This window comes from Gobius niger (assembly GCF_951799975.1).
Source record: "Gobius niger genome assembly, chromosome: 15".
In the NCBI taxonomy this organism is placed as follows: domain Eukaryota; kingdom Metazoa; phylum Chordata; class Actinopteri; order Gobiiformes; family Gobiidae; genus Gobius; species Gobius niger.
The window spans coordinates 10,001,602-10,023,188 of NC_136866.1; the positions used below are offsets into that span (position 1 = coordinate 10,001,602).

Sequence of the window (21,587 nt, forward strand, 5' to 3'; positions counted from 1 at the left end):
ATAACGTCTCCTGCCAGGGTCTGAGCACCAAAACTATAAGGTATAATCATGCATGCCAATAAAGCTTTATAAACGCCATTAATCTAGCTATTTAATCATCAACTTGAAGATTTGCTTTGTGAACCTTGGCAAAACAACAAAATAAAGCCTCACCTCCGTTGTACAAGATTAGAGAAACACTGCCAGGTTAAAGCAACTAGACTAGACAGAAAAACGTCTCAAACTAAAAAGCTTGCGAGAGAATTGTTATAATTAATTCCATTCCAATGAGTCTATCCATACAAATTAAGCGCCCCCAGGGACCTGATGACTAAGACTCCGTTTAAAAGATGTGTGACATACAACAACTTGAATAACATTGTTAAGGAGACACAAAAAGGCAGTTTTCATCTCGATTTGAAAACCCAAAGTCCATGTAATGATCTGACGTTATAGCCTTAAGTGACCCCTCAAAAGAACGCAGACCTCTTACATGACAGTTGCTTTGTTCCTTACAAACTCCTCTGTCTTCACAAACAACGTGGTTCTGGTCGACCGTTGCGTAAGAGGCCAATTAAAGCATGTTGGGTAGAATGGAGCAGCAACGTTAGCCCCAAGCCCAATTAGCCTGTGTTTGTATCACTGAAGAGTGGGGGAAAAGCGGTCGCTAAAACCATTGTTAAAAGAGCCATACTTGACGGAAGGGTTGAGTTTTAATAAGGAGGAAAGGAAGACGGATGAAGTGAAGTTGGTCCAGCGGAGGGTCAACAAAACCACAATAATGGATAAGCAGTTCGATTACAAGAGTATACACCACTTGAGCACAAATTGGAGGCTTACAGTCATTAATGTTTATCTTGCAGAAAGTGCGAGTGAGTGAAAAGGGAAGCAAATCGCATGAAGGCCTGAACTCAAGAGGTAAACTGGGCTAATTAACGTTCATCATTCATTTGCAGCGCAGCATGTTCACAGCTGATGTATAAATATGATCCAACCTCTCGCTGTGAGATCAATTCCTCAGATAAATGAGGAGAGCATAGCGCTGGCTCGTGGTAATCCGAGAAGGCAAGAGTTTACTACGTTTAAAAATACTTCATACAGGGATCAGCGGGTGAAGATCGCAGTGCTTTAGGAAGTATTTATCTCGTCTTTCATTAGCAGTGTTTAACCCCGTAACAGAACGCATTTTCTCCAGTTCGGCTTTACCCAAAACTAAAAGCTTCTCGACTGGAGGTCACAGCCCACATAGGCCAAAGTAACCGCCTAATTTGAAAGCTTAGACTTACAAAACTGATCGTAACTTTTTGTTGCGTTGTCACTGAATTTTTGACATGTTTTCATAGTTTATTGTTGCTTTAATATCCTTTTTTTGTTTTTGCTTTTTTTGTAGTGTTTTTGTCACATTTCGTTACTTAATTGTTGCTATTTGATGCTTTTTTGTTGAGTTTCTCATCACATTGTCATCACATTTTGTCACTTTTTAGTAGTGTTGCCGGCATGTTTTTGTCACTTTTTAGTAACGTTTTCATCATATTTTGTCACTTTTTTGTAGTGTTTTCGTCATGTTTTGGTCCCTTTGTTGTAATGTTTTCGTCACATTTTGTCACTTTTCTGCAGTGTTTTCGTCACATTTTTGTCACTTTTTTGCAGTGTTTTCGTCACATTTTTGTCACTTTTTTGCAGTGTTTTCGTCACATTTTTGTCACTTTTTTGTAGTGTTTTGTTTTGTCACTTTTATGATTTTTTTTCCGTCATGTTTTTGTCCCTTTGTTGTAATTTTTTCATCACATTTTGTCACTTTTTTGCAGTGTTTTCATTACGTTTTTGTCTTTTTTTTGGTAGTGTTTTCATCATGTTTTTGTCACTTTTTTTGCTGTGTTTTCTTTACATTTTTTGATGGGTTTTCATGCCCGTTTTCGTCGCTTTTGACACTCTTTTCAAGAAGCTTTCAGATTAAGGCAAAGCCAAACGGGAGAAAACGTGCTCGGTTCAGGTGGGGGTTAAGAGGTTAAAGAGTTGGTGGTGTTCATGGGGATTTTCTATTCATTTTATTTCAGTCTACACATAATCACCAGGCGCTTTGGATTGAAACAGATGTGTATTTGCTGTTGATGTGCTGTCTTTTTCCAGTTCTAAATAAACAATGCCACTCAAAATTCCTTATTATAAAAATTTATTCAGAATAAAACAACGTCGCCATATTACACGTAGTGTTGGTCAAACTATTTTACATACCTCAGAAGAGATGACACAGTTCTGCCATGGTTCATTTGTGATCATTGTGTACCTTTTCACCAGTCTACTACTACAGAGGTTACAGTAGTGTCGTGTGTGTTTGTCTCACAAGTTTTACAGGATATTAGCATTTTAGGACGACAACACAACGCAGTGAGGGACCGGTGCACCAAGGCCAGTGGTTAATAAAACGACAAATAAAACAAAGAACCCGGCGCTCGGAAATATAGGAGGCTACAGCTTCAGCAGGCCACAGACCCATTGGGACACGACTTGGTACATCTTTAGCTCTCGTCCTCGTTGCAGCAAACATACAGTAAGCTTAAAAACCATTATTCATGTGACGTCTACGAACCACAAAAAAAAAACGGTGTCTATGTGTAGTCTGAGGTAGCAAGGCAATCATGGCTTTCCTCTGATTTCCAAACATATATTAAAAACTAAATAATGATTGATCAGCTTTAATTAAAATCTATATTCTCCAAAACTTTTACTCTTTTTTTTTCTTTACACACAGTGGAGTTTGTCATTTCGGTCTTCCACATGTAGAAACTGTATAGGCACAGGAGGGAAACATTTACAAAACAAATCGACAAAAGTTTTGGCGGTTTATCAATGTGTTAAAGGGGGGGGATTTGACATCAAGCATGCCACGGGATTTATCTTCTAAAACAGAGCAGGCGGCCTCTCATTGCTTTATCTCCAGGAATGGTAGCGTTCCCCCCCAAAACAGGAGCGCCGTCTGTAGCTGCTACTTTTGACAAATGAGTGGAGTCTCGAAATAGTACAAAGCAATGGGAAAAAAACACAAAAAACAAAACATTAACAGGTAAAATGTAACAGTGGAATCCCAGAACATAAAAGGAGCAAGATCCCAAAGCACAGACAGATAAAACAGATTTTGTGACTCTACAAACATATACCCCCATATCTGAGTACTGCATTTCTAAAACAAAATCACAAATACCAAATGTGGTACAATCTACTGTCCAGGAAACATAACAGATTGCATAGTACGAGACAAAGTGGTGGGTGCGGTCTGGTCCTGGTACGTCTTTGGGATTCAGAGTCAGGGACTTAAAGTTTGATGGTCCGAGCCGTTTAGACAATCACTACACACAACGTCGACTTGTGGTCCTCACATCACCTGCAAGACAGAAAGCAGAACATGTTCAAAGTTTTTTTCAAGCAAGGTTGGGGGGTTAAGAGGTGGTGGTCTGTGACTGTGGTCCAAAAGCATTCCCCACTGTGCTGCTGAATCTTTTTTTAACCTACGCAACTTGTGATTGACTTTATGAAAAGAGTAAGTGTCAAGGACGATGTTGGCATATTTTTAGTGTTACGTTTTGGCACTTTTTGGTTGTCCCGTGTACTCACTTCTTTGTCAGGCTTGGACTGACCAAATGGAGTCCCCAGATCCACTTACAATTATGAGAATTTTGAAGTATGAGTGAAAAGGTTTTGATTTTGGCACCAACAAAAAGCTGTTCACCGGAGCACTTTATATAATCTGTTGGCAAACAAACGGCATCTTCTTGTTGACAATCAAAGCCTGTGGCACAGCTCATACGGCTTTGAAATCAATAGCCTAGTGAAGTGTTTACTTTAAATGCACTAATCATCCGGGAGACAAACAGACATCTTCACAAAAAGGGCTGTGTAAGGTAAAGGTCACATGGACTCATATGGAGGGAGCACAGGCAATTCCGCGCAGAGGTGTAGGCGAGTAATTACACCTGCAGAAAGTCAGGGCTAACAGCTCCTACCCACAATGCACCTTGGCCCCAGAGGAGAGGTAACAGAAGGTGCTAATGGACCTCCCCAGACGCCCATAACTGTCTCTTTATAACGCCCCGGAGTGTCACTGGAACCAGTGAGGGGTGCATTAGTGCTCATACCGCTGCAATTACTTCAAAATAAACAGTACAGGTGCAGGATAAACAGTAATTTAGACCGACTGCAGACAACAAGAGAGAAAACAAGCCCAGGACTAATGAGCGTGGTCCCATGTGTCTTTTGGGCAGTGAGAAGAAATCCAGTTGAAACCCCAGTGAAAGAAGGCGTAGTGTATACATAATAAAATAGAGACAAGTGCTGTAATTGCAATTAGATTAACACACATATTTTTTTAAATCAAGATTGAGTTAAAGGAAAAGACCGTTTTTGCATACTGATATGTTGTTACCTGAGCTTAGACGAGTCGATGTGCACCTGTCTGGTCTTTACGAGTGCGCTCAGTCACGCAAAAAGACCAAAGATGTTGTTAGCATTCAGCCTCTCCTCTCCTCCTCTCCTCTTTGGGGCCAAATGGGGATGAAGTTAAAGGCGACCAAGCTCTTTCCCTATTTAAATACTGTTACGTGAGTAGCGGATAAAACTGGGTACTATAATAAGGCTTAGGAGCACTTCCGACGTACGCACAGTAAAGTAGAAGTGCTCCTAAAGTGTTAGTACGCATTACAATATAGTACCCCTTTTTATCCGCTTAGAAAATCGACATGTTTAATTTTGTGTGACTAGACATGGATCGTGTAACTGCTCACGTAACCGCATTTAAATAGGGAAAACGTGGAATTCACCCCCATTTATGCGTCAACTCGTCTAAGCTCAGGTAAAGAACTTATCTCAGTATGGAAAAAACGATGGCCTGTTCCTTTATAAGTGCACATTTGATCTCATCTACAAACATCACCTCTTGAGAGAAAGCTGAAATATAACTGCTAAGCTAAAATGATCATATTCACTGAAAAGGCAGTACAAAGCTCTTACCTGTGGTCGAGGAGAGAGACTGGAGGCTGTGGAGAAACATAAAGCACAGTTTTAACACTTGCACTGTGCAGTTCATAACTCTATTAGAGCATACAGTGAATGATCCGCCTCCGGGACACTCCCACATATCACCCGCTCGGCCTCGGGAGCAGAGCAGTTACCGAATGCTAATAACAGCGGCGTCTGCCAGATTAGAATGGATTTTTAACTAAAGCTCTCATAGGAGTTTCCACTTAAAAATGTGAACGCAATTTGAAGTCAGCCAAGCTCTAACGCGCCGCGCAAAATGAGTTTCATTCTTTTATTTGGTTAACATCCCCAGAGGTAGATATTCTTTACAACTCAGCTGCATGGAAAAATCGGAGGGTTTAAGGTTTTCCTGATGGAATCGAGAAAACAAATTATGCCGTTAATCAAAAAATCCTTCAAGGCTCTGTGAGAAAATGTTTTTAAAAAAAAAAGCGGGTGATGAAGCCTAATAAAAAGTTAGCAGACTCCATACACAAACAGTGAAACTTTTTTTTTTTGTACCGGACTTTCTTCTTCATGCGCAAATCCATGTAGCCGCAATTATTCTGACGTTCTATCTCAGCTTCCAGAGTCTAGGGAGACATTTGTGAGAAATTGCCAACACCAATCAGGCTTAAGGGTATGCCGGCCTGCATATTACTGGTGATAATGTTCTGTGTTATTGCCTTACCTGCCTAATGTAATTTGTAGACCCAACCAGTAACTGCATCTCACACCTTTTGCACCTACATGCTCACGTAAATATCTCTACCAAAAGGGTCAGGTCACCTCGCACTGTTAGTTATGTGGCTTAAATGAACTATATACACTTGATTGCTGCCTCATTTACATTTATTGCCTGTAAGTGTTAAAAGCGTTTGACTGTGATGCTCTTCAATATGTAAAAAAAATTAGCCCTTTTGTAAGATCCCGATTCAGAGCCTAGTAGCTCAAACCTGCTCTTTGCTTTTAGCTGGAAGGTCACTCGAGACGCCGGATCTATAGTTGAAAATCTCATTCACATTCAGTCGACATCTCATCCCGGATCCCTGGACATTTCTCCAAGTGCACTCCAGGCATAGAGGGGCGCACACGGAACCATCGTGTAACTGGACCGTGTAAAAGGCGTATGAGAGGAGGGGGATGTTCGCAGCCGAGGACAGACGAGGACAGAAGGTGCAAGAAACAATAGGTAGGAATAGAAATAGAATAATCATTTATCAGCATGAGTCCAGCGCCCACAGCGCCTCAAGGTCTCTGATTGTGACAGGAAGAAGCCCGTTTCCCCACCAAATCAGTTTTTATCACATTATTGTGGCTTTGCAGTCAGTCTTGTTTGCAGGAATACTTTACTATGAATTAGTACAGCTCTCAAGTAATCACTGGTGCTTCACAAAACAGTGCAGTGAAAATGATTTCTTAGAAAAAAGGCTATTATTGCAGACCTACACCAATGGAAAAAAGAGCCTATGCAGTTCCTAAATAGCGACAATAAGCTTCCAGTTTAGGGATATATTCTCCTTCTATTAAGGCAAACAAATCGTTGTGCCTCATAAAAAGGGCTGCATATTAAAAAAGCCAATATTTTTTAGATTAAACACAGCCCCAGTCACATTAATAAAGATTTTACCAAATTCTTCAATAACCTTGTTTTGTTCGGACTCTGGGAACCAATTTGTTTCTGTTATCTACAGCTTTGTTAAAGCAGAACTAAGTAACTTTCTTTTTTACCTTAATAAATCCTTTTCGTAGTTCCTCTTTCATCTCCCACTGGTGTCTCTGGCCAAAAAAATACACTTACAACTTTCCCTGCTCCGACCCGGCAGCCCCAATACACACTAATGGAAAACATCTCCCTCGCTACTCTCAGTCGTCTACAAAATCACTTTTGACTCGCACTTCTCAGGTTAATGACATGGACAGGTAAGTCTTGACTGTATTCCGTCTACAGCTTTTGTTTGTTGATCAACATTTTGCAAAATGTTTTTATTTGGTTTATCACAATCAGAAGAAGCTAACAGGCTAACGGGCAAAGCTAACTGTGGGCTAGCACCACTTTAGCAGTGTTTACAGCCAAGCTTGAGCGGAAAAAAATATCTCCATTATATAATTGTGTTGTGTCACAATGTACACTATCCTTCTCTCCATTTGTCTTAGTATTTACTCTCATGGACAATAATGAGTAAAAAAAACCATGCCACAACAGGTGCAGTAGCGCTTGCGGCCTCTGGGGCAAAAGTTACATAATTCTGCTTCAAGGGACTACATTTTTTCCATTTTCCAACAGTGAATGGAGGATGTAGTTGAGTCCATACTCCCTCCTGCATGAGTGAATTAACTACAGTATATGCACATTTCACGCACATGAACAGCTTTGTCAGATGGCGAGGCACTGTCACTAAAAAAATTGTGCTGATTTAGCTTCTTACTTCTGTGATGGCGATAAATAAAAATGTGTTATACTAACAGGCAGTGGGCAGCGGACTGTTTATACAATATACTCTACAGTGGCAAAAAGATTTCATGGGATTGTGAGGGAGAATACGTGGGGTAAACCTGCTTTGAAATTAACCTCTATGACATAACTTACACACAAGTATGTTTTAGTTGACATTTACAATACAGGTCCCCACATATTTATAACTCGGAACTTTTGGTTGTAAACATCCCTATAACATAAACTGCTCGATGTTTTGTGCTGACCACCGGTAAAACATATTCACAGATCAGCGTGGTAAATCTGGGGAGTCACAGTGGGAGGAGGAGGCGGAAACTTACGAGTGCATGCAGGGAAGGAGTTGTTAATCTGCTCCATTACATCTGCCAGGTCAGAGCTGCTGTTGTGGGAGTCCAGCAGCTCGTCTGAACACACACACACACGCAGCACAGAGAAGAGAGGAGAGGATTTAAGATTACCTGGCAACCCACCACCGCCCCACGAGCAACAGGTTTGGAGATCATTATCAACCAGCATGCAGGGGGGAAATACAAGGACAATGGACTGAATCGTGAGACTGAAGCTGAGTAAGTTTATCCGTTTTTTTCCAGTTGTAGCAAAGAATCCCAACATTTAAAACAGGACGGATGAGATTAGGGGTACGTCGCACGTGGTAGTGTCCTTCTCACCTGAGTTGTCGTTAAGCGGTCCTTGCACAGCAGGAGACGACACTCCGTTCACCCTCAAGTCTGCGTCCGGCTGCGAGGGAAAAAAGGTAGAAAATGTGCCGAGTTAATAATCATCCCACTTAGCAGCATTAGCGAGGCTGGTGACAAGTCCAACAGCAGTGGCGGGATATTAAAAGGCCACACAATGAGGCTGTCAAGCGCGGAAAACACTTCACAAACAGGGTGTTATAGGGGACCCAGGTTGACTATAATGTGCTGTCAGTCATACTCAAGACTACAGAGGATGAGAGGGCACAGCTGTGTGTGGGGCTTTTTGGCATGAGCCCAGTGCCGTGTGTTATTATTGAGCAAACCGAGATGAGAAAAGGTGTTTAGAGCAAGTGGAGTGTTTGAGCTTTCAGAATAATGTGCATTGAATTTAAATGTTTGCAGGTTTGACCTGATTGTACGCGCTGTTAATCTAACTTAATTACTTCTTTTCTGCTTTTCCCTCCCAGCTACAAACAATATGCAGTCCAGCTTGAACAGATATATTTGTTTGGCCAGTGATGCTTTATGTCAGACAGACACCATTTCTGCCACAACTGTATCCATTTATCCAGGTTTGGGAAAGGCAGAGGATACACTTGCATGTCCAAATATCAGACAGCCAAATCGTTGATAACTTTGTTTTTTTTATCTAAGGATGCAACATATTGCAAGTCACTGGCTACGTTTACATGGTCAGAAAAATCAGATAAATGGAGAAATCAGATAACCCAGCAATCAGATCTGATGCGTTTACATTCTCTTCAGAAATCAGAGAATCCAAAACTCCGGGTTCTGCATGAGCCATTGCAGATTTGGATTTGAAAAACTGAAATATCCCCCCACCCCTTTCTTCAATCAGACCCACCTGCAGCTACCTGGATAACTTTTGTGGTTTTTTTTCATTTTCTTCTATTTTTTATCTTTTATTTTTTCTGGTTAGTTTATGCACACGTGTGAAAGATCAGAAATAAATAAGACTACATGAATATCAGATAATGTATATCAGATTACGCCATGTCAATCATCCAGAAACCCCAGAAATCAGATTATGATCAGATCTCCATGTAAACGTAGCCACTGCCTTCATGTAGAAATTCAGATTGTTTTGTCAAAAGTGTTCAGGAATTACTTGCAAATTCCATGATAATAATAATAGAAAGGGGATTTTAAAATGTAAAATACTAGTTATTCTACACATAGAAGCATTTAGAAGCTTGATATATTCATCGGTAACACCACATTTAAGTGGTTCTGCAGTTATAATCCTAGTATAAAACTACTCTTTATCTACTAAATCTACCAGCAAACATAGTCCACTCTCTCAAAAATCGCCATTTGTTCATTTTTGCTGATCCGACATTCAACACTGGCCCAAAAGAACACTTCTATTCTAGTGCTGTTTGCCACATAATCCATAACCCAATTACGCCATAACCAGAAACCAAATGAGCCTTGCTGCCTAATTCCTTTGCTCTTCACTGCTGCCTCCGTGCGTTACTGAGGTCTGACGCTCTGCCCAGTGACTTTAGGAAGTTGGATGGAGAATAGTAAGGTCGGGCTCGGTCAGACTTTCAGCAGTGGGTTTGATATGGGCCATTGAGCTGCTGTCCTATTCTGCCGCGGGCTGGCGGAGGGGCTGCGCGGGCAGAGAGACACTTTGACGTATTGGCGGTGCTCTGGGGAGCTTAAGTCAGGAAATCCGAGTTCTTATTCAGCCTCCGGACATCTGTGTGAGAACAGGTGGTTTTGCCTTTTAATGTCTAAATATACAAAATAGGACATCGTATCATTTCTTGTATGTTGTTTCTGGATGAGGAGCAGGCGGAGAGCGCTTGCTGGATCACAGAAGTAGAGTAAATGTTAGAAAGCGTAAACTTGCAAAAACAGATGCTCTTCGGGCTTGTGGGGCCAGGTAACACTGAATATGAACAAGAGAAGACCAGGCACTCTCTTAAGTTGAAATGTGTTGTAGATAAATTCGCCAGTTGCCTCAGCCTTATCTTGATCTTCATTCTCGTGTATTATTTGTAGGTATTGATGAGGTTGAGATTCTGTATCTGTTTGACAATAAGGGTGGAAAAGTGGAGGTTATAGCTTTAGGTACCAAATATTGAAAATGATGAATAGGCAGATAGTAAATGTTGAAGTAACAAGGGTTTGAATTCACTGTATGTCGCATTTAGGGGCCATTCTTTTAATGTGATTATTTAAAATATCATCCACCGTCCAAAAGGAAGCAGAAGTCTCCTCTGCAAGACTAAATTCAGTACAATGTAATGTGCTATGTAACAATGTGTAATAACTAGTACCTATGTAGTACATACACAATGGAATAATGTGTATTAGTACTTTGGAGGTACATAATGTAATAAGACCCTTAAGGTTAGGGTTAGAGTGTGGGTCTTATGTGTGGGGCTCTCGCTTCACAACTACAAGGTCCCGGGTTTGATTCCCACCTGGACGGGGCCTTTCCTTGTGGAGTTTGCATGTTCTCCCCGTGTCTGCATAGGTTTACTCTGGTTTCCCCTACCACTAAAAACATGTACAATAGGCCAGGATGAATGATGTATGGTGGTGATCAGAGGGACCATTGGCACAAATATGCGCAGTCGCGTCTTCTGTCAGTCTCCCCCAGGGAAAACTGAAGCTACAAATGTAGTTTACCATGTACAACTGTCTTATGTAAAGCGCTTTGTGACCATGTCTGTGAAAGGCGTTATATAAATAAAGGGTCATCTGATTGGTCAGGTGACCACTCAACACTTATCTATACAGGTCTGTCTCTAACACGCTCATGTCTGATGGAGGGCATGAGGCCCGAAACGTCACTCTTAATGGTGTAAGAAACTAATAAAAAATTGCTTTATATCACATTATTACATTATGTACCACCAAAATACATTAACACATTATTCCACTGCGTATGCAGCCTGTAGGTACAAGTTATTACAAGTTGTTATATAGCACATTACAATGTACTTCATGTGGCAGGTACAATGTATCAAATGTAGTGTAAAATAAAATGTTACCGTCTCCTCTTCCCTCCCTCTGCTGGCCTGATGCATACATATATTTTTGATATTGCACTACTATCATATTACTGTATTATTGTGTCTTACAAATGGTAGAACAGACACTACAGCTAACACTACAGATCCATCCAGTCATTGCTTCATCACCACAGCAGCCATGCCCTCACCTTAGCCAATCATTGTCCAGGATCCTACATTTGAGCCTTCTTCTCCACTGCCTGCTTCCCAACTCTCCACCACCCAATCCCCACCAGGGCTCACCTCTGCTTCACCTCATGCTCCGCTCACCTCTACTTCCATCAGTTTCCAAACATGCTTACTATTCGATCAACGTCTTCTGCTGGGGTCTGAGCGCCAAATACGATGCTTATGCGATAAAGCTTCCCCATTGTCTCTCTTTGTTTCTTTCCAAGTCTTTCCAGGTTGGAACAATAGCATAGTACATTGCCAAGAGCCCTGTTGTCTGTACCAAAACATTGGGCAAACATGCCACTTTTCTCCAAACTGTGGGTGAAACTTGCGAAATAGTTTGAGAGTTTGCCTCGTCTCCCCCGCTGCTGCTGCTCTGAATCCATGTTTGCTGAGTTACGACGAGATCTTGGAACGCAGGAGTTACCACGCAGCCAATACCTGCCCCACTGTTAGCTCAGGCTGATTCACGGAGACGGCTGCTGTTCGTCAGTGGAGCTGAAGATGTGCACTTCTCTCTTGGCACAGACACTCCCACCCCAGCACGCCAATTAGAGCAGGCATAAACAAATGTGGATGTTATTGATAGAGGGCCGGGGACAGACGCTGAACCTTGGCTGAATAGTAATGATGTGATTTGGTCGCGGTTCGTGATATCAAACCACAAAACGGTTCATTTGCGCATGACTCCGCGTACAAGGAAAATAATAAGCGTCCAACTTTCTCATGCGGCTTTACTTTAGCGACACTTACAAAATAATTATTGGATTTGTGGTGCTTTTTAGTCTTTGCCCACGTTTTTCAGTGTGGTAGGCAGACCAGCTGGTGTATGTGAGCAAGTGTGTGAAGTGCGATTAGCGCCCTGCTGCTGCTCCAAAACAAACCTAATGAACTAAAAGAACAGGCAGCGAAAAATGAACTCCGCCGATGTGTGAGAAAATTGAAAAGAGATTACAAAATATTCCATAAACTCCAGAACAACAGAGCAAATCTGCTGATTACTATAGAGCAGGAAAGCCAGATCCTCAGATGATTAAGTTTTGTGTTGTCTTGCCAAAATACTTTGTTCTGGAGATTGCCTTCTTTTGCAGTGACAGAAGATATTTCCGCCATTTGAATGTCAGATGAGTGTGTTTGGTGAAGGTCTATGTGGCTGTAATGAAGGCGGAAAAGTCTTCAATGAATTTGTTTACATGCGCTCGAGTAACCTGGTTATTCTGGATATGATGATGACACTGGACACTCATATCCCTGTTTACACGAGGAACTACAGTATCCTGGGTATTTAGGCTCCAGAGAGGGGCGGACATAATGACAAATCTGGGCTAAATACTTTGCAATGCTGCTAAATGCATGACTTTTTCTAACATTTCTTTTGCACAGGGATTCCAGGTACCAGATAAAATGGCTGTAGGACAGTTTGTGCTCTGGCCATATCTGTTTCTACAGTTCTCACATGCTCAGTACGTCAGCAATGGTGAAAAAACTGGATACTGTGTTGACAGGGTGCAGTATCCAGGAAACTGTGGGAATATCCCAGTGAGAACATCCTGGTTTGTAATAACCAGGATATTGGCTTATCCAGGAAAACTGAAACCAGGATTCTGTGTTTACGTGAACCAAACAAAACCAGGACATTTAAAATCCCCGTTAATAACCTGGATGCTCGATGTGTAACGTGTGGAGGTTGACATCTTGGCTTCAAAAAGGTAATACACATCTAAGCTGTCATTGAATACATTTTACTCTTTCTTCATTAGGCAGGAAAGAACACATGAAAAGTATAAAGAGTGAAGAATGGAGAGAGAGGCCCTCAGACCAGAGTAGACCACACATAGTCTTTTACTTACTCGTTCAATCCAAAATGAAGATTGAAATTATAATATTGAGTGCATTTTAAGGTTTAATGTTATCAGTAAAGTGCACAAACCCAACACATTTTCCACAGTCACAGTCTATCAGTGAGCAAACTTTAGGCATGAATTGGAACTACTTTGAGCTATGAGTTCATGAATATAGATGAGCTTGGTGCAGAGCTCGGTGTGTTACCTGGTGCAGGAGCTGTCTGAGCCGGTGCAGCTGTGACTCCAGCTGTTTGTTGTGCTCCTCCAGGATGTGCATGCGCGCCTCCAAACGGCCCTTGTGCTGACGCAGCAGCTTGGCCTCGGCCAGTAGGTCGGCCTCGTCCGGGAGAGACGCGGGTCCCTCCGGTGGCCCTCGCTGACCGTGCTGCTCTTTCAACTGCTCATACTCCCTCTGCAGTGTCCTGGAAACATGGCATAGTGAATCAGTGTCACTGGCAAATGGAGTGTAGTAGTGAAGTCTCTATTGCTACTATTTGGGATTTTTGCTCATTGCCTTTTCATGCACAAAAAGTGTCTGGACTTTTTGACTTTGGGTGGTCTGGACACACCCCTGCTGGTGAAGTTGCATGTACAGGTTTGTGCTTATGGTCATTTCCTGTCATTTGTTCCATTCTACAGTAAATAGCTATAAAAGCGTACTGTACAATGCTGTAAAATACCCACTTGTGTTTACCTCGGCTTTTAGGCTAAGATCCTATTTGAAATGGATATGAAAGCATAAAGGATCAAACCTCTCGCCTCCTCGCTGGGCTCCACTCAACCTTAATCTGCAGCGCTTTACTTAAGTTGACGTTTATGAGCTTGGCACTACCTCTCCACCAGCCGTTGTGTGTGATGAGCGCTAAATCATTTCAGTGGCCACTCGCTGTGTGTGACAATAGACCGCACTCAGACTGTATCAACATTTATAAAACTGCGGATTTCGAGAGGCTGAGTAGTGCTGCTGTGTGGGGTGTTCTTCAGGTAAAGTACTATGAACCAGCTGTTAACTGAAGTTTTGCCATCACATGTTCTCGGAAAGTTCAGTAAAGGGCTGGGGAAATCATGAACATCTAGGATCTCAGTATATTTTTCACCAGATATAATGTACCGATTTACTTAATCACTTAATAACCTAATATAAAAAAGGGTAGGACAGGACAACTGCTTGAAGTCGGATGGAAAGATACAGTACCTCTGCTCCTCCTCGAGACGTCCGATGATGCGCTCCAGGTCTCCGCGCTCCTCCCTCTCCACGGCCAGCAGGATCTGTGCAGGACTCTGGGGCTGACTGCAGGGGGAGCTCTCTCCTCCCAGCGTTTGGCAGTATTGCAGAATGAGAGCGTGCTCGTCGTCCCTGGATAAAAGAGATCTATTTTAGTTACAAACGTTTTAGTGCTAAACATAGTAAGTCAACTAATGTATGTCCCAGCTCCATCACGTTGCTGAATGTCTCCCGCCATTCTTCACCCCCTTTCAGGTTATACTGTCCTATCTAATAAAGGCCTATGTATTGTCTCGTTATTAGTAATATCTACACCATAAAAACCCGAATCTTAGTCTTTCTCACCAAAAGGAGAAGGTCCCAGGAGAAGGACATGTGTGTCGTTGGAGTGTGATAACAGTCATTAGGCAAGAGAGACAGAGACATGAAAGGAGAGACACACGTGCCTGCTGCAATCTCCCAGGGACCATCGCTGCTGCAGCTCAAGTCAAACCTGTCAGACCCAACTCCGACTCAGCTCTGAACTATTCAACCTGACACACACAAACACAATCACAGCAGGCAGGCCATGATTTAAAACCCATCTCCTCCGCTCCAAGGTTGGCAAGTTTTAAAATGGTTTGTAACTAAGGCTGGGTCAAGGCACTTACAATTGTCCCTGGTTTACAAGACCAGAGCAATATTTCTTAGTATTTTTGCTGGATTAAGAATGATAATGTTCGTAACTTTCAGGGGGAAATGCACAAACATCGGTATAACTTTTAACCAGCAGTATCTGAACTTTTTTTAAATTCAGAAGTACTCAAATGTCAAGGCAGTAGTAGTAATTAAGTGACTTTATGCAAATGATGTGCAACACACAATTTCACTTTTCAACCACTCTTTAAACTATACTTGTTAAATTTACACCTTTTATATGTCACAACTGTCACAGCCTCACTGCATAAAGGCCAGGTCAACTTCAGTCCACTCCTGATTTAAAACGAGACCCGCAAGATTGCTCAAATGGAGAAATAATGAGCAAATAGCACATTTTCGAAATGGCAGATAATCTCCGGGTGCATAATGAAGAGGTGATAAGCAGGAAGCTATTTTTTTTGACACCCTGACAGTAATTACAGCATTTCGGCGACCGGGAAAAGCACAGATGGAGGTCTCACCTTCTCACACTAAGCTCTCCGGAAAGAATATGTTTTATTAGTTACCCTGACCTCACTGAGGCTGTGCCATAATGACAGGCAAAAAAAAAAAAGAAAACTGCAGTCAAGTTCTGTGTCAGACCCAAAACATGGTGTTCCTGAACGAACCAAGCAGAAGTTATCAGATGGGTTTCCAGGCGCTACACTGCAGTCGCGCACTGACAGAAGCCTGGGTCAAATACAGAGCACAGATTTACCTACGAGGACAATAACAGGACTGCTGCTGCTACTTACACTACTACGTTAAATATGTGAATTAAAAGTACTATTCTCATTAAAACAACATGAATGCAAATTATGTTTTCAACTTAATGATGTAATAAATCAACATTTGGAACAACCGGCTCCAATGCTGGGCAAGAGCAAATAACATTAGCTGTTTTGAATTATTCAAAGGAAGTAAATGGGGCTAAAACAATGACTACCGTATTTTCCAGACTATATGTTGCTCTGGAGTATAAATCGCACCAGCCAAAAAGTGCCAAATGAAGAAGAAAATAACATATATAAGTTGCACCAGCCTTGGCAACTTCCTGGGCATGGAGGCTTAACTGCACAGTTGACAAGCCTCTTCTGGCAGCACGTTCTTCAAGCACCCATTTGTGAACTTGTTCCTTTAATCGCGGCCATCGAGCTTTACGCCCGCGATTAGCTTTTTATGATTTCTACATTACTAAAAGTGTTACCTCCGCTTTTCGCCAAACTTTCTTTATACATTTTTAGTGGTACAGGAAGTACACAAGCCTATCAGTGTGATAAGAAGAAATGGGAAATTATAGATTTTGATGTATAAGTCGCACCTGATGAAAAGTGCAACTTATAGTCCAGAAAATAAGGTATACAAGAATTTATCAACAGCAAACTGATAAAGATTGCAGTAGTATGGCTTAAAAGATGAAATCCTTTTAATAGCAAATGTGAGTTGCCAGTCGCTCTCACCTGTTGTTTACAATAAAGACATTTCTCTGCTGTTAATGGCCTATTGTCCAGTCCTGAGATGAGTACACCCCGAAACTGAATGCATTAAAAAGTAATTGCACACAATAAAGCCTTTTCATCCATCTTGCGCTGCCATTTTTACTTTCCGTTCATCAGTCAATCACCAGTCTCAAACTTTATTAGTTGCTGTTACATTCCCAGTTTGAGTGACGCTGTGCTGAAACGGCTGAATTTCTAATCATTGACACGGGGAGCGCTGGCAGCTGCAGGAAATGACATTTTACATCAAGCCTCCAGCATCACTGTGGGAGATATGGGAGATAGAGACGTCAGCAAGAGAAGGGCCAAAAAACACGGAGGCTGTGCACAAATAGAGTGACCAATTAGAGAGTTCCCCGGCAGGACGACCCAGAGCCGGACAGAGAGACATCATTACGGACCATGGTAGAGCGGGATAACAAACATCTGCTCTGGGACACTGGCAGACAGGAAACGTGGCTGACAGGACTGAGGGGAAATTAATGAAGGGCCAGAACCAATATATAGAGGTAGAGAAGAGGAGAGAGGGATCAGTATGAGAGAGGTGATTATAGAAGACTGCTGTCATTGGCCGCAGTGCATTGTGGGTAAAGGTGCCTTGTTTAGAGACCGATGATTCCGAAACTTCCACATAAAGTGTGGTCCCATGGCTCCCACTTGAAAACAATGCGCTGTTTTCAACAACAGAGACCTAATCAAGGAGAACTAAATAACAAAATCCAACCCAAGAAAGAATCCGGACCTAATCTGGCACAAAAATCATGGGTACGCTGATAAGAATAAATTGTTTAAATTAAGTATTTGCTTGAACTCCAAAAGCCGCCTGATTATTCCCATAAAAAGCCCATGCTGCACTAGGTGATCTCATAGTTTGAGGACGTGTGCATTATATAAACCTGAGACTTAACACATTGCAAAATTATAATGTGGTAACCCAGGGTGCTGAGGGTGCTGCAGCATCCCCTGGTGGATAGTTTGCACATTGCCAGCAATATTAAAAAATTGGAAATAGGCAACGAAAAAGCGTTTATAAGGGCAATATAATCACAAGAAGCAACGATATATTACAAATCAATGTGGCCAAAACAAAAACCCATGTGCAAAAGCTCAGTCTTTATCATGATTTTTTGTTTCATTTTTGCCTTGCTTTGGCTTTGACTTGGTATTTTAAGTCTCGTTTTATTGAGAGTTTGGAATAAGGTTGCAATGACATTATGCAGCCTTACCTTTGATTATGACCCGTGGATTGTAGCTCACTGGAATAAAAAAAACAACAGTGGTTTCCAACGAAACTGATGAAAGAATGTGGGGTTGAGATCATAAATAACCATGGCTGTGGGGGAAGGCAACAATTCATAGGTAATATACGGCTACAAGAAGAAAACTCCAACAATAAAAATATGCCAAACCCCACTTAATTAAATGGGTAAAAATGTTAATACAATATAGAAAGACCAACTATACTGATACTACTACTGCTCAGGCGACTCACCTGTTCTATTATTACAATCACTTCTAATAATACAGCTGGAACACGAGTGAGCCGACAAGACTGAAGCTAAACTATAGAGGATATCACTTTGAGTCTGCAAAAGAGTAAGAATGTTTTGTCATTTGCCGCAGTGCATTGTGGGTACGGAAGTGTTGCTTACCAGACTATACAGCACAATTGTCTTTGTATCTCTCGCAACAAGCTTTCAAAACTTCATCGAATGAGGTAGAAAAGAAAAACGAAGACAAACAAAGCGTCTGATGTTCTTGATCAAGGCTTAATTGCAGGTCCCTTTTTTGTTTGTTTCGTCAAGGCTTTGCGGTCCCGGAGGTGACGTACATGATTTGAAACGTACAGGGAACAATGTATAACGCCGAGACATAAGCAGTGGCATGAGAATAACAACGAACAAACCAGGACAAAGCTTGTTTTGTTTCTCATTCAAAGGCTTCATAGTTAGACATTTCAAAGTTTAGTTGACTGCTTTTGTACAAGGCTGCAAGGGCCCAGAGGAAACACATGATTAAAGTTAACAAAGTGCAATATGCAGGACACAATATAAAAGCTTTCGGGGAGTAAAGAGCGAGACACAGTTGGGGAAACGAGTCATAAATAATCAAGCAAAAACTGTGACTTTTTGCTGCAGGTCAGACGGAATGCGCAGTCTTAATTCAAGGTTCTGTTTTTGACACAAGGTTTATCAGTAGTTTAACACGAGAGAAATGGTAATTATTAATATCACTGCACAGCTGGCAGAGATGCAGAATCCCTGTTTGCTGCGCAATACAAGCCAGAAGGCAAACATGCATGTAATTGGCAAACTCGCTCAGTCATGTCCAGCCTGGATGTTTTCATAGACCAATGCATCCTGGGTGCTGCTGATCTGGGAGGCATGTGGGCGCTATATAAGCAACAGCGGGCAAAACCTCAAAAAAAATCCACTGACAAACAATGAAGCACTCCGGAGAAATGCCAAGAAAGAAACCTTAAGGGAGCTTTGGGGAGAAGGAAAGTGCATCCGGCAGTAAAAAACACGATATAAGAGTTTGAAAACAGTATTTGAGAGTTATTGCAAGGCTTTACGTTGCTTGTGAAGGACACTTTGTCAATAAATGCAACGGAAATGGGGCTGTAAAAACAACCAATTTGAGGCATCAATGTGGTGAAAAAATACATTAAAAAGAAAACGGCCACAGAAGGAATGATAAAATACAGCTACCCAATCGACTGTGTCAAGCTAAAAATGTTTGGGAATAAAAAGAGTTTATATAATACGTTTTCGTAGTATAGCAAATATACAGGATAAAGCAGGCATTGGCAAATTAAGGCCCGGGGGCCAGATGTGGCCCGCTTAGCCCTTCAAGCCGGCCCTCAAAACATGACCAAGTCCGATATGCATTGCCTAATAAGGGGGGAAAACACCAATGTTTTCATTGACATAAGGGAAGATAATGCATAATTGCTGCTATTTTGTTGCTCCTCTACAGTGTTTGAAACAACCAAATTCACAAATGGTCTGGCCCAATTCAGAAACCCAATGTGGCCCTCGCAACAAAAACTTTGCCCATATGGGGTAAAGCATCACAATATGACTACTCCATCTCTCTACAGTCTTATAGGCAACAAACTCGGGACAGGCAGCGTATTGTGCAAGCTGCTCGGCTGTGTGCTTCCATTTGTCCAGGACCTGTACTTCTCCAGGACCCTGGGGCGTGCAGGTCGGATCACAGCTGACCCTTCTCACCCTGGACACAAACGGTTTGACCCTCTACCTTCAGGCAGGAGGCTGCCGTCCATCAAGATCAGAACCTACTGCCACAAGGACAGCTTCCCCTCTGCCATTAGACTCATGAACACTAAATAACTCTGCCATTAGACTCATGAACACTAAATGGTAGTTAGTGCATGTACCTTTACTGACAATAAACCTATTCTTCATCTGATTCTACATCACAACATGCATTATGAGACCCTTTACTATGTCAGAGCTAACATTAAGCTCTGTCCTACACTGTTGACTGAGGCCAACTACAGCCACTCATGCACATTTCCCTGCCTCTGAAAACAAACGTGGACGACAAATGTGTTCACTGGATATCTGTAGCTATCCAGTGAACAAATTCTCATTAGTCGTGAATAAAATGTTTACTGCACAATCTAAATTTACACACCGTCATAATATATGTAAAACATGCTGATGAAAGAATCTCTCGTGGGTTACAAAAACACTAAAGGTTATGTTCCCAGAATCATTCCGATATAATGAATCATCCCGAATGCTTATGACCAACAGCTAATTGGATCATTTTCACTTTCTTTTCAATTACCGTGAGCATTAAGGCTGCAGTAAATCAAATTTCTCTCAGTGTCTCATAATGAATTGTTATTCGTTTTCATGCAAATGACTAATTATCAATTCTAGCCCTTCAGCATCCTAAAATAGGCATTCATGTATAAAGGACATGCCAGAACAGAAACTGGTGCTACTTATGGTCTATCGGTGAAAGTATTTCCTACACAACCAGTGCTAGGCTTAGCTGTGTGCACCAAATTCAACACAATACATAGTTTAACTCATTATCCTCTGTGGCACCTTGCTCCTCCTGCTCATTACTGTGCAGCACATCTGAGGCTCCACTCTGGCTGCTTTCCTTAAAAAAAGCCCTGAGCACAAAACAGTGGGGATAATGTGTTTGTCTCACACCACAAAGAGAGGAGAGAAAATGGACCCTGAACAGAGCTGCGCCCTCCACAACTAAAGCGCTCACCAAAACCATTTCAGCCTGTTCTCTTCAAGTGCCCTCCTATTGATCACACTGGAAGCAGACGCAAATAAAGAAAACGCTTTTGAGAGCCTGTTTGTGAAAAAAAAGTGGCGAGGTCAAATGAACTTGGGATGGTATAAGTTGCTTTGAGTCGCCATATATCCACATGTTAAGTTCTCAAAAAAATCCGCATTTTCTCCGCTTTCTCTGCTTTAGAAAAAAAACGTTCTTATCAGTCCGTGAAAAACTGCCGTGTCAGATGCTGTTTGCCCTATACATCATGCTGAGATGCTTGTGCACAAATCCATTTTCACACATGCGTCCACACCGGACAGAACTTCCCATGGAGAGTGATCTATGGATATGGAAAAATCTTTGGAAATCTATCTATAAGTATGTTATCAGAAGACGCTGACGGGGTTGGGGGAAGACGGGGAAAGCAATTGTCCTCAAAGAGCAGACAGAGGGAGAGTGAAAGGGCGTCCCAACCGCAACAGCTCATTCCCACGATTACGATCTGCGAGTCGAGGGAAAGGAGAGAGCTATGTGTCCTTCAAGTCCCAGACAGACGGGCGTGAACGCAGTCTTACAAATGTCAGCGTGGGTCAACCTCATCTGCCTCTTTTTGTAATTTCTGCTTTTTCAGCTGGGCCTTGATCACAGATAACCAGCTGCTATTACACATCTAAAAACCCATCAGTCTCTGCTCTCATTG

General features: G+C 41.9%; 1 protein-coding gene across 4 annotated transcripts in view; it reads right to left on the reverse strand.

Moving 5' to 3' along the window:
- Window positions 1-2,142: 2,142 nt before the first annotated feature.
- Window positions 2,143-21,587, reverse strand: part of utrn (utrophin) — a gene marked incomplete at both ends in the record, with an annotated part of 155,992 nt that continues 136,547 nt past the window's right edge. For 3 of the 4 annotated variants that reach the window (XM_079571935.1, XM_079571936.1, XM_079571934.1), the window contains 6 exons: window positions 2,143-3,361; window positions 4,984-5,009; window positions 7,771-7,854; window positions 8,119-8,188; window positions 13,419-13,635; window positions 14,409-14,570. In XM_079571935.1, coding sequence (XP_079428061.1) covers window positions 3,353-3,361; window positions 4,984-5,009; window positions 7,771-7,854; window positions 8,119-8,188; window positions 13,419-13,635; window positions 14,409-14,570 — 568 coding nt within the window. The remainder of the gene's footprint in view (window positions 3,362-4,983; window positions 5,010-7,770; window positions 7,855-8,118; window positions 8,189-13,418; window positions 13,636-14,408; window positions 14,571-21,587) is intronic. The other variant, XM_079571939.1, reaches the window with a different exon arrangement.